Below are 13,702 nucleotides of genomic sequence, written 5' to 3' on the forward strand. Positions count from 1 at the left end.
GAAGTCTCGTTAGAGTCAGTCTTGCTTTACGGCGAGAACTGCTACACGCCCCCAGTTAAAAGCATTCTCGTTGCTAGCACAGTGGCGATCTTTGTGCAGTCTGCTGCTTCATTTTTGCTGCTTGTACCAGTTAGTTCTGACGCGCGGCTGAAGCAGCTTTGCTGCTCTGGCTGCGCGGTGCAAAAGTGTGTCTGACGCGCGTTGGGCGGAGCTTCACTATCCTTTCTCTGCCTTGCAGCTGTATTTGCTGTGATCAGTGGGAATAAAGTAGTTTTAATATGTGTTTAAGTAAGAAAATACACCTGAAAACGTAATCAGTGCCGTCAGTTCATTCAGATTATTATCCTGCCTTCAATATTTTTTCTGTCAGAGCCACTCAGACCCCCACATACCAGCGGTGCGCCGACAGTAGGGATCCCTTCATCAGCAGCCTCTGGCCTGGTCGCCTCCTCGCGGTTCACCACGGCAGCTGGTAGGTGTTTTTCATCTAAATAATCCAAACTGCATATTCTGCCGGCAGATTTCTGCATTTTAAGTTAATTTAGGCGTCAATAAACTGTTTAAGAGGAGTGATCATCAGCGCTGTGTCTCTCTCCCTGCGTCAGATGCTTAAACGCGCCCGATGCGCTGCTTCAGCTGCTCAGACGTGCTGCGCCTGCTGCTCAAAACGCGCCGCGGGACCTTTTGCTGCGCCTTGACGTTACGTTGCATGTAAACTCGCTGCTTCTGTCGCGCCAGCTGCGGTGTGAATTCGCCTGTCTGCTAAGCTCAAAACAACCGCGCCTGGCTTGACGGAGAAACCAGGAGAACAGCTGTGCATATTTACGACAGTGCACTTTTACTTTCGCCCTCTGGGGGGACCCTCGCTGGAAAATCAACACCGGTTGCATAGTGTACCTTTAAATAATGTCACTTTAACTACTTACACTTCTCATATTTATAGTAATGCCGGGACAGAATCTAGAGACCCAATAATTTAGTCAACAAAAGCAGTAAATGTTCAAAGAATTTACTTTAAAATAAGTAGGTGTTGGAGGAACAGGAACTGAAATTACTGTGGAGACAATTGGTTGCAAGGTAAGGCAGGTGGTCGATGTCCAGAGATCAGAAGTATCCCACAGGGGCAGACAGGATAAGAAAGGAACAAAACAGGTTAAGATCAGAAGGTGGAAAAATGATTTCTGTAAATTCTACCCATACAAGCAGCTTTCGAGAATCTGGCAGTTACCCACTGACAGAGCAAGGAATATATACTGCAGCAGATCCTGGTAATTGGAGCTGAGACCAAATGCCAGTACAGCAAAGGAAGCAGGAAGTGATGTCATGGAACTGCACACAGGAGCCTCATGGGCAGGATTCATTAAAATTTCAGGATAGTTGGCTTAAAGGGCCAAAAATAAAATAATTACTTGCAAAAGTAATTATTTTTTTAAAGAATTCTGAAAGCTATTTATCGTTCCTCTACTTCACAGTTAACCACTATTTTGTATTTTCATCACATATAAAATATGGAATATAATGTAATAAAAAGTAGCCTGTTGTGTTAGACAATGGCTAACATTTGAAGGGGTACAAAGAGGATAAAGTAACTGTGAAACGAAGGTGTGGCGAATTAAAGGCTCTGTTTAAAATATTGAAAATTACATTTGTTGTTTCTGGTCTGAAGGCCTCTGGCCTAGCACAGTGTGAAGTACACTATCATTGTGCAAAATAAGGGAAAACTCTTGACTCAGTCCTCAAGTCGTTCACTAGAGGCTTCACAGTAACACTGTGGGCTTGAACTCCTGACCTAAGTTTGTAACTTCTTCCTAAAGTGTTTACTCAGTCTAATCCTTTTTCTAGCCTCTCCGGAATTAAATGCTATGACCTTATTCTGCAAAGACAAAGGGGAAAAACAGTCTGTCACTCATAGGAGGTTAGAAATTTATCATAAAAACCTCACATAACCAACTTTTCTTTGGCCAGCAGAGAACCCCCCCACACACTCACACACACACACTCGCACCACTTAAATGTGGCTCAGGTGAGTCTGCTTGTAATGTAAAAGGCCTGTTAATTCAACTGCCCACCAGTTAGTCCCTCTCTCATAAGCGCAGGTCTAATGAATGTCTTTAATAGGTCTATTGCCGCATACCACAGTCCCTCTCTCCACATTAAGACTTCACAGAACACCATGCGGCGCGGTGCAATCTCTGCGCTGGTCAAACGAGGGTGTTAACTACCAGACCGGGAGACATCCGTTTATATATTTACTTTAAATAACCCCCGCGGGTGTGACCCCTGACCTCCATGGTAATGTAGGCCAGCAGGAAGAGATTGCCTGTGTGAGTAAGGCTTGAAGTAGCAGTCATTAACACTGGACTTTTTGAAAAAAGGAACATTTGCAACATACACAAAGCACAGCCTCTTTCTGACCAATATTTCTCCCTAAGATCCAGAAATGAAAGCTTATAGAGATAGGAAAATGATCAAAGAATATGAGATGTAATCTCATTCATATGTCCAACATTTTGCAATTGCTTTTATACCCATCAAACCATATTTATGCATTTCATCAATTTATTTTATCGGGGCTATGTAATTATGTAATTGAGAAAAGAAAATGTAATGCTCCAATAAAAATCTGAAAAGCATGCATGTATTCCACTCTATTCCTCATTAAGGACAACAAAATGCTTTCTGAGGTCACCAATTTAATGTAATTTAACCTTAGTAAACCTAACCTATTCCCTTTGTTCACACATCTAAAATATTGGAATCAAGTGTTTCAATAATTTCTATGGCCACGGGTATATAAAATCAAGCACATTTGAATGCAGGCTGTTGCTACATAGATTTGTGAAATAATAGGTAACTTTCGGGCTGCTCAGTGGGAGACAGTGGCTAGCAGTGCTGCCTAGCAGCAAGAGGGTTCTGGGTTCGATTCCCAGCCTGGGGTCTTTCTGCATTGAGTTTGCATGTTCTCACTGGGAATGTGGGGGTTCTCTCCAGTTACTCAGGCTTCCTCCCACAGTCCAAAAAGATGACTGTTAGGTTAATTGGTTTCTCTAAATTCTCCTTAGGTATGAGTGTTTGTGTAAATGGTTGTTTGTCTGTATGTTGCGATAGACTGGTGACATTGACAGTTGGAGATAGGCACCAGCAACTTTTGCGACCCCGCATGGGCCGGTACCTGGTAGAAGACCAAGGGGTTTGGGATCACAAATGCGCTTCTGGAAGAATGGCCAAAAATTCCCATAAACACCCCCCTAAACCAGGTGGACAGCCTTTGCAGAAGAGATTAAGCTGTTTTAGATGTAAAGGTTGACCAACATCATCTGTACCCCTTTTAGGATCTCCCTTAAGATCATAAGTAAGTCAAGGCAGCTAAGCGAATATTTTTTTGGCAATAATCGGTTCTTGCTGGGCCTTCATTTATCATTGTTTTGTTTTCACCACATGTCAATAAAAATAGTTTGTTCCCACAGTAACCTTGCAGAGCTGGGCATATGCAATTCAATTCAATTCAGTTTATTTATATAGCCCCAATTCACAACACATGTGATCTCAAGGCACTTTGCAGGGACAAGTCAACCAGATCATACAGTTAGATTGGTTAAAAATGTTCTACCTAAGGAAATTCAGCTGATTGCATTGTCTCATTGATCCCTCACAAAAGCATGCTGCTGGGGCTAATTTGTCCATTCATCCATCCATCCATCCATCCATCCATTTTCCATCACGCTTATCCCTGGTGATGAGGGCTGTCAATGGGCGAGAGGCAGAGTACACCCTGGACAGGTCGCCAGTCCATCGCAGGGCAACACAGAGACAAACAGGACAAAGAATCACACACACACACACACACACACACACACACACACACACACACACACACACACACACACACACACACACACACACACCTAAGGAGAAATTAGAAAAAATGTTTTCAGCCAGGGTACCCGTAGAGAGCCCACGCATGCACAGGGAGAACATGCAAACTCCTTGTAGAAAGATTCCGGGCTGGGAATCGAACCAGAACCTTATTGCTGCTGTCCCACTGTACAGCCATACTATTTTGTAAAACAATAAAATTGATGGATAATTATGTAACCTTTACCTTACAATTAATCATGCACCACTGTGTTGGACTATCACAGGGCTTTTTCCATTCAAGTCCTCAAGGTCCATCATCCAGCACCGCTTAGATTAGTCTCTATACATCTATGCACCTAAACACAATGGCTAAATTACCTCTTCAGTGTAAAGTTAGGTTCTACAGAGTCCTGCTAATGAGCTGATTATTTGATTCAGATGTGATGAAGCCGAGACTCATCTAAAAGAAGCAGAAAACCAGACCTGGAGGACTGGAACTAAATACCTCTGGTTTATTACTTACAGTCTTGTAGAAAACTAATTTCAAGCTTCAGTTTATACAGATCAAAATTAAAAGAAGTTTAAGGAGTATGAAGACTTTTTCAAAGTAACTTGCTTTAGATTAAAACTAAACAAATGCAGGAAAAAATGCAGGTAAGAACAAAGGTAGATTACAAGCTGCTCAGCAGAAATTGTATTAAGAGTTTATGTCAGCGGCGTCCTCCATCAATTACATCCCAATGAAATCGCACTGCATTCGACAATATCGATATCCAGGTAATTTCATTTCAAAGGACAGGCAATTAAAGCAGAATTGGGGTCAATAGAACACAGAGCAGCGTGAAAACCACCGACTGGAAAACTTAAAAGCGAGAGAGTGAGAAACTGGGCAACAAAAAGAAAAAGTCTCTGATTACATTTCACCTGTCAGTGACACACTGCAGGAGCATTATAGTGCACTCTGTGCCTGTGTATGAACAGTGCGGGTGGAATTGTCTGATTGGACCCGTGCATGTATGCACAGGCATGTGGCCACTGTGTTTGCGGCTCCACCGTGTGTTATGCCTGAAGATATACGTGTGGTAATAGAGTGGTGGTAGAGTCAGACAGCTGCCCAGTGCCATTCACAGCTCAGAGCTCCCAGCCTCCACTCTGCTCTGTTCGGCTTCTGATGAGAATTAATGTACTCTGACATCCCCTGGGAGTCCCCAACTACCCACCTCCACTCCAACAGCACGCTAATGAAGAAATACAACCTTGCCAAAATACTGAGGTAAAGAGAGACTGAAAGACAACATGAGAGAGAAACAGAACGAGAGAAAATAGGCAGTAGACAGATAAATTGTAAACGGTGCATCTGAAAACACAGAAACAAATATAGGATTTTAATTGTGATAAGGAGTTACAAATACAAGTGTGGAAAAAGCTAGAATAAAAACTATAGGAGATTGAAGAAGGAAGCAGCGAGGTCTAGCCGTGACCTAAGATGCGTGTCCTGGACGGCCATACCCAGCCCCAGGGCTGCTACGGGCGACGGCTGCCCTGCCTCTCCCCAAGGGGCTCCCTTGACACCATCTTCTCATGCACACAAACACACACTATTCTGTCCTACAGAGACCTGCAGGTGGATGAGCAGCACAGACAACTGTATTCATGACCCAAAAATAGCAACTGAACGCCCGGGTAACGGATGCGAGAGGCGAAGCGTAAAAGCTGACCATGACAAAATGAGCGATGGAAAGCGTTCGGCCAATGTCAAGTAATCTGACACAAATACACCCACTCACTCTTGGGGTTATGTCCATATGGTGTTTATCAGTAGAGTTGAGGATGTCACTTAAGTATGCTGCATTTAGATAGACTGTTTATGTCCCTTATACACAGAAGAAGACACTTTTTACCCTTAAGTCCAAAACTATGAGGAGATTTTTATATCTAAACTGCTGCCTCACACTGCAGCCCAACCGGCAGGAACTATCATAAACCCTCAGAAAAGAACCACAAAAGGCCCACAGTCCAAATGTCCTTAAAAGCTATAGCTTTTTTCCCCCCGAAAAGTACCATCACTCCTTTTACTTTCTTAAATTCTATGAAATAAAAAATTAATACGTGCATTAAAATTTTATGACACACTAAAAAAAGCAACTTATAAACATGTAGTTGAAGGAAAATCCATTTTTTCTAAAGTTTTTCTATGACTTAAAATCAGAAAAGTATGACATGCAGTATTGAGCTCCTTTATCCTGATACCCCGAAATAATATTCAGTGCAAACCAACTCCCTTCAGAGGTCATTCATTTTGCAAATTGAGTCCCTCAGACTTTCTTAAAGTTCAGAATGCTAGCTTCATTCCGATATTGAGATAGTTTATACTCACAGCTTCTTGGCCTTGAAAGATTCTGCAAATTCCCTGACGCTGCGAAGAGAAGCCAGGTTACACATCATGGCTTCTACTCTTGCTTTGTGCTGTTGAGAGACAAAAAATAAATGAATAAATAAATAAATAAATAATCATTGCAAAATAAAAGAGAAAGAAGGAAATAAAAAAATGTTTTTCTCCTCCAAACAACCATTAAAAAGCTTATAAGAAAAAGACGACCAAACCATCATTCTGTTTATCAATTTAGCTAATTAAAATTTAAATATGTTAAATTCTGAGTGCTTGAATATCCAATCTGGCAGCTTTTGCTGCAGGTTTGAAAGAATAAAATAAACTTTGATCATGTCTTTTAAGGCAAATAATGATATAAATAAAAACAATAAAATACAGCCTGGTCTCTCTCTTTTATGACCCTTTTACAAAGCAGCACATTTGCGGTGTGTAATTAGAATATTGAATATACTGCAGTTAAGTGTGATGTTTTTTAAGTAACTAAGTAGCTTGTTTTTTTGAAGACCAAAGCAGCTTTTTCACTAACTGATAAAATCTCAGTGTAAACACATTAAATATGGAGTTCCACAGGGCTCAGAGTTGGGATTTAAATGTTCAACCATGAAATGTTTTTTAAAAATGTCTAGAAAAATGCAATGTAATCTGTTTTAGATGAAAAATATATTTTTGTGTTATTTTTTTTTTTAATTATGCAGAAAAAGATGATCAAACGACAGTAGTGACTGGTGAAGATTTAATTAAAGCAATATGTGTAGGTACCATTTAACACCAAGTTTTGAATGCTTGTTTAATTGGAATTGTCAGAGTTATTTTGTGGGGTTTTTTCTGTGTTTTTTGTCTAGAATTTGTGTAAAATATAACTAATACAAACCCTAGGAATCTGAGATATAGGACAAAATAGTAATAATATATTTGTTGTCTTTGCAAATATACTTTTAATATATTTTTAAAAAATGAGGGACACCCATACATACGCTGCTGTGCTGTCATATAAGCAATATAGGCAATATAAAAGTTTTTTCCTCTTCCTGTTCTTTGTATATTTAAGAAATTTGGGATATTATTTGGAACTTCAATTTGTGGGCTGAATATTGATGTTTAATTTATTCATACTAAAAAAGAATAAAAGTAAAAATTAAATGCTATAATTCAATCAAATAAATGAAGCAGAAAAAGCAGTTGCCATCACTTTCTTTGCTGTTTTTTTTTTCTACTCTCTGCTGGATTAGCAGGAAATTAGTGCAGACTGCAGCTCAAACCACACTGTCTCTAAATGGACCACAAAGACTAACTCTATACAGAGAGCCTATGTGTGCGTCGGTGTATGTGTGGCTCATCTTAAGCCATATGTTGGGAGACAGGCTAAGGATAAGGGAGGAGAAGAAAAGATAAATGATTTAAAAAATGAATGCATAGCTGCATTTACACACTGGAGAGGACAAGCTAAATATTCATCACCCTCTCTATTAGTGTTCCGCTCTGCTGCAGGCTAGAGGCCTCAGCCATGAAGGCCTGTAGGGCCAAATCTCTTTAAAAGTAACAAAAAAACATGTTTGTCATGGTGTCACGAGAGAGCAATTTCTCTGTAGTCATTTTCGCCTTGCTTCGTCTTTATTAGCAAAGGCCTTTAATAAACAGGCCCCGTTTATGAAAACCCACATTGGACCTCGGCATATGTTAGCAGAAGAGTGAGCGGTACGAAGTGAGACAGAGCATCCCTGGCAACCTTCTCTCCAAGTTTGACTCTTTCCTTCGCAGCACACCCTATCCCAGAGCAATGCTGTCAGTTGACATAACACCCAGAAGAGCGTTCAGTTCAACACCCTCCACCACCGTCGTCGCTGCTGCTCAGCTGTCAACCTTTTTTTCACAGATATGATCTCCTGAATGCAACCATGAAAGGGTAAAGTCTCACTGCAAAGCTAAGCATTCATGGCACTCGCAGCAAGGACGATCCACAGAGCAGTAAGCATGGTGACAACAAGAAAGGGTTAAGAAATGGGATTCTTCAGGCATTTTACTGACACCTTAACTGCCCAGGAAAGTATTCAAACATGCATACACAGGCACATGCACACCCCCACATGCACACAACAAATTCAATGTTGTGACTCAAGGGTAAAACCATGCCATCACACCATTAGCTATGCTTGAATTATTCTCTTGATGCCACTCTATACCATTATACGGATGCTATTACAGAACATTAAAGAGCTGATTATGACTATTATAGATATGATTATAGGGTACCTGCTTATATGATCCACACACAGCAGTAATCACAGGTGAGAGGAGACAACTGTCTAATTTAACGACTTACAAGTGCAATACGCATTTATACTTCATGTCACTTTCACATGGTCTACAAATCTAAGGAAAAGAGGGTTATTTTAAAAAGAAAAATTATTTCACTTAGAATTCTCCCCTTTAAACATGAGATGTGTTATGCTACAGTAAAAAAAAAGTTTTTGGTATAAAAGTGTGTAAAGTTTCTCTGAACAAGGTCAGGGTGTTGAAGCGGCGTGATAATTAACAGGCCACTATAAGGCCTCCTCAACAGGAAGCTGTCCATGTGTGCATGACCAGCAGAGAAGATTAGAGCAGGTGTCAGCTTGACGAACATCTCTTCTCTAGAGATTTGGAAGAAAAAAAGAGAAGCACAGAAGGAGAAATTGAGACCAGAAGAAGGATAGAGGGAGGGCTTCAGGGGGTCCACTGGAGCAAATCCAGCAGGAAGAAGGTGAGCAGCCTGCTTTGCCCGCCTACCTACCCTCCCCCTGCAGATTGAAGTCTTGCGAAGAAAATAAAGTTTATTGCCTGGAAAGAAGAGGGGGGGAGCATGTAAAAAGCATTAAAGCTATGGAGGTGAACAATTAGACAGATGGCCAGGTTTGGGAAGGAGAAGACGAAGAGAAAAAAAAAAAAGATAGAAAAAGACAGGCAGATCACTGAGATACAATCGTTCAGGGTTTTTATGAGGGCCCTGACAACTTCTCTTTCTTCAAGGACAAAAGAGAAAAGTGAGGGACAGGGAAGCTTCCCTGGGTAACTCGCTGAGTGAGCATCATGGCAGACCTCAGCTTTGGCCTACAGAGTCTACTGTCTCATCCTTTGGATTTATCAATAAAAATAAAGACTTACTGTTGGGTTCTTACAAGGTTCGTCTAAAAAGATGTCACATTTTTTCTTCTTTTTTTTGTCAGTGCTACTGAACAAAGCACTCTGCACTCCATCAGGTCATGATGGTGCCTCGCAGCAGCGGCCAAAATACCGCTTTCAACAATTCAACAAAATATGCTGTTAAGAAAAGGTACAAAACAGGCCTGTTGCACTTTCCATCCATCTTTCCATCTGCATCCATCCATCTAAAAAAATGCTCAGAAGGGAATGTAAATAAATTACCCCCCTTTTATCAAAAGCCACCAAAAAAGCATGCATGATGTAATTTTTATTTTATTTTACCAGAAGTAAACAGTGAACTCATGCAACAAATTATTAACCTCCACCTATATGAGCGAAAGGCTGAGGTCCTTAGAGCCTCTCCTGGTGTTTTTCTAAGGTTGAGGAGCGGCATGTGGTCCATATTGTGGAGAAGGATTGAGAAGGAGTTGAAGGTATAGTAAGGGGGGTGAGCGCTCTAATAGAATTATAACTGAGGCCATCCAATCCAATAAAATGAAGAAGTATTAAAGTGGGGGGAGGTGGCCCATCCTGTTCAATAAGACACTGGAGCACTCTGCTAACTCCTGAAACACACAAGTGGCTGTCCTCACACACACATACACAGGTACACACACTTCGTTGACCCCTTTAATAGCACAGCAGCCACCACTAATGGACGCAAGCAAGTGGAACCGCCAAATAATACACTGTCTTAATGCACTGGACTCAATCTCATCCCACACTCTGCTTATCCTTGTCAGGCTTCACTCTCATACTTTAACCCCTGGTTCCATCTACTCTCACCTTGTGCCGTTCACTACCTTACCGCCCCTTATGGATCACAAAGGCAGGGGCATCTCTTAAGAACTTCAAAGTACCCCCATTTGTACAAAACACTTACCCTCTGGACATTTGCTAATCTTTCAGCCATGATCAGGAAAAGACAGAAAAAGAACTTCACTTCTTCATATTAGCTTCTTTGAAATACCACTAATGTTAGTTTAAGGTGAGAGCAATGTAGCATGGGTGTATCTTAACCAGCAGGTACAGAGAGAAGGTGTTGCAAAGGCGATGAAAGTGAATGAGCAGGGAAGAGACCATGTGAAAAGGGCACCTTATAAAAGCAATTAGAGAAATGACTTTGAGCCCTTCTTCCTGCTCTGTAGATTAGAACAGGCCTTGGAGGGAGGAACACAGAGAAACGCAGATCTGCGTGACCTTGTCTGCAACACACCCCGCTAAATTGGCCATCAGCTTTTAAGACTCGTATCACAGATTCCTATATATTTTTAGCCAAAATGGGGGAAAAAAAGAGAGAAGAAAGAAGGGGAGAAACTGTTGAACACGCAGCTCATTTATCATCCTGTCACAATTATGACGTTTGTTCATAAATACCAAGCAATCTCCTCTCCACCTGGCTAAGTCATATACACTTGTGCTTATGCATGCGCCACATAACAACAAAGAAATACGGACACGCACCACCTGCGGTGTGCATGCCTATCCAGGTCTGCGAATAAAGAAACATCTGGCCAGGTGCACCAGAAAAGGCCGGAGAGCTGACCTCCATGCAGATAAAGGGGCCAAAGCCTCACACACTGACGGACCCTCACGTTCTGCACATCACAGACATAGACACGCAGAAATAAACAAACACCCGTGCACAAATACACACATTTCCTTACCCTCCGACGCACAAACACAGTGCAATTAATAGGGAGGCAGGTCTCTGGTGAGGAAGAGAAACTGCCTGTTCAGCACATAGAGGCAGAATATGCAATTTCCTCCAGTTAAGTCTGTATTAAATTGATTTCTTCTTTCTCTGACATGGACTGGGTCCCCCCCTTTAATGAAAGCTGGATAATCTACAGGTTTTCCCTTTCCTGAAATCAAGTTACAAATCAAGCAAGTGTGGGGGCAGATATGGGGAAAGGTGAAGGAAGGACATGGGATGATTTTCCAGATGAAAAACATGAGGAATGAGGCAAAGGCGTGCAGATTCTCTAGACGTGCGCCCTAACATGCACATATGGACTCGCGTGGGGAGGAAAAAGGCCAGCTTGTGGTTAAGTGTTCACTGACATCCGCATTCGCAAGCATGCAAAGGGCAAGACGTGTTAGTAAACAGAACATTAATAACAGTAATGAACGCAGCACATCAATTAGTGAGCAGCTCTGTCAGACCTGACAAGGAGGCAGAGGCTGCAGGGAAACGGTCAGTTGAAAAGAAAAGAAGAAAAAAAAGCTTTTATTGTAAAAAACTGGGAAAAAAAAACTCAAATACAGTTTTAATAATACACTGCTGACAACTGGTAAATCTTTAATCAGACTTTTAATACTTGACTGTGGACTGCTGAATTAGAAAGCTTTCATATAATTTATTCTGGAGCGTTTTAATTTACTTTACTTTATTCTGAATATATATTTGATGTTTTTAAACTTTCTGGATATTTCCTTAAGTTAAATTAAGGAATTTTTAAAGCTATTATCGTTCAAATTTATAAGCAACATGATTTATGAAGAACAAGTAATTAATAACCTAATAAAGTTAAAGGGCAAACACCATATAATATTTTTTTCCTTTTTTATTTAGTCCAAGATTTTAGCTAATAAAGATAAAGGCCAGACATCTAATCAACCTACTGCCCTGCATCGTCTTTTTTTGTCTAATCAAAATAATTTAATTTAGCCTGTAATTAGAACTTTAGCTTGAGATGCCAGTCCTTTTAAAACTATAACATATCACCTTCCTAATGCATACAGTAAGTAACTGTTTTGGTGAATTAATAAAGTCTCTGTTTTCAAGCGAAAAATGATCAAATGTAAATTTTCCCATAGCAAAGAGAACAAGCAGAAGATGATCTATCTTGAACAATTAATCATTTAATCAAACATTCAATAAGACAGTTTCACATGAATAGGATTACTTTGAAAAAAAAAAAGCAAATCAATGAAATTGAACAACAGATGCTTAATGATAATCCAGACATATAAGGCGAAATTTGTATATATATTAAAAAATAATTAGCGACGAGTCACTCATTTGTCAGTAGATATACAAAATAGCATATGTTTATATATATATATATATATATATATATATATATATATATATATATATATATATATATATATATATATATATATATATATATATATATATATATATATATATATTGTTAACTTTTAGAATGACCTGTTTCTTTTTACTATTTCTGTGAATCAAAATTCAGAAACCAGGCACAGGTTTTTTTTTCCTGGTTCCTTTCAATATCTGGTTTTGGGAAAGCCTGAACCTGTTTATAACTATTTCTAACCAATTCTAATATCTGTTATCTGTTTCATAATATAAAAGAAAAACAATTTGCTGCAGTTTTGTTTAAAGATGTGTTAGTTTTTAATCCAAGGAATAAGAAAATAATTTAAAAAAGAGAAAAAATCTGAATGTCAGTGTTTTAAAAAGACAAATACAAGCTGTAAGTGAAAACAGCAGTACAGCATAACAGTCTGTAATTCCAGCAAATATGTGTTAAAACACTTTAAATCTATCAAAAAATATCAAGACTAGGGCTGAACAATTTTAGCAAAAATTTATATTGCGATTTCATTGATTTTTTTTTCCTTTCCACCAACTTATTGCATGTAGATGTTTCATTCCAGGGTTTCAGTTTTTCTCTTGAAATCTTGTTTGTTTATAGTCCATTTATGCAGGACTTTACTTTAACCCTTGTTAAGAAAGAAAAGTGATATATTCTACAAATCTGCGAGCTAGCTGCAACTCTCTCTTCACGTATGTGTGCAGTTGCAAACCAAATTTAACCATATCACTGACTCCTAAAGGGCTGGAGTGAGAAATTTAGTAACTGATGTTAAATGTAATGTGACCAAAATTGAGCGCCTCTGAGATTTGAAAATTGCGTCTTGTTAAATTGCGATTATATTGCAAATGCAATTAATTGCCCAGCGTTAAACAAGACTATAACTACAAATCTATCTGCCTTTGAACATCAAACCTGTTATTTAGTTGGATAACGCTGTATTTTTTTGCTACTTTTTTTGATTTTACATGTTGAATAATATTTTTACATCAGATAATCAATTTAGATATATGAAAAGATCACAATTAGTTAACACTTTAAAAAACAATCAAGTAAAATAAAGTTTGAAGGGATGAGTCCTGATTTATTCACAGTTGGGCTTATTTATTTAGCTCAAAACAAAGAAGGGTCAAATTAAAGGGGAAAAATGAAGAGAGAGATGGAGCTCTGGACAGATGCAGAGGAAGAGAGA

The 13,702-nt window shown here is 39.5% G+C and overlaps 1 protein-coding gene across 2 annotated transcripts in view; it reads right to left on the reverse strand.

Annotated features, from left to right (window-relative positions):
* wwox (WW domain containing oxidoreductase) overlaps window positions 1-13,702 on the reverse strand; it is a 196,627-nt gene that overhangs the window by 129,056 nt on the left and 53,869 nt on the right. The window contains exons 6-7 of one of the 2 annotated variants that reach the window (XM_038300079.1): window positions 11,597-11,614; window positions 6,236-6,324 (exon numbers count right to left, since the gene is read on the reverse strand). In XM_038300079.1, coding sequence (XP_038156007.1) covers window positions 6,236-6,324; window positions 11,597-11,614 — 107 coding nt within the window. The remainder of the gene's footprint in view (window positions 1-6,235; window positions 6,325-11,596; window positions 11,615-13,702) is intronic. The other variant, XM_038300080.1, reaches the window with a different exon arrangement.

The sequence above is a fragment of the Cyprinodon tularosa genome, unplaced genomic scaffold (genome assembly GCF_016077235.1).
Source record: "Cyprinodon tularosa strain WSP-4 unplaced genomic scaffold, ASM1607723v1 ctg44, whole genome shotgun sequence".
In the NCBI taxonomy this organism is placed as follows: Eukaryota; Metazoa; Chordata; class Actinopteri; order Cyprinodontiformes; family Cyprinodontidae; genus Cyprinodon; species Cyprinodon tularosa.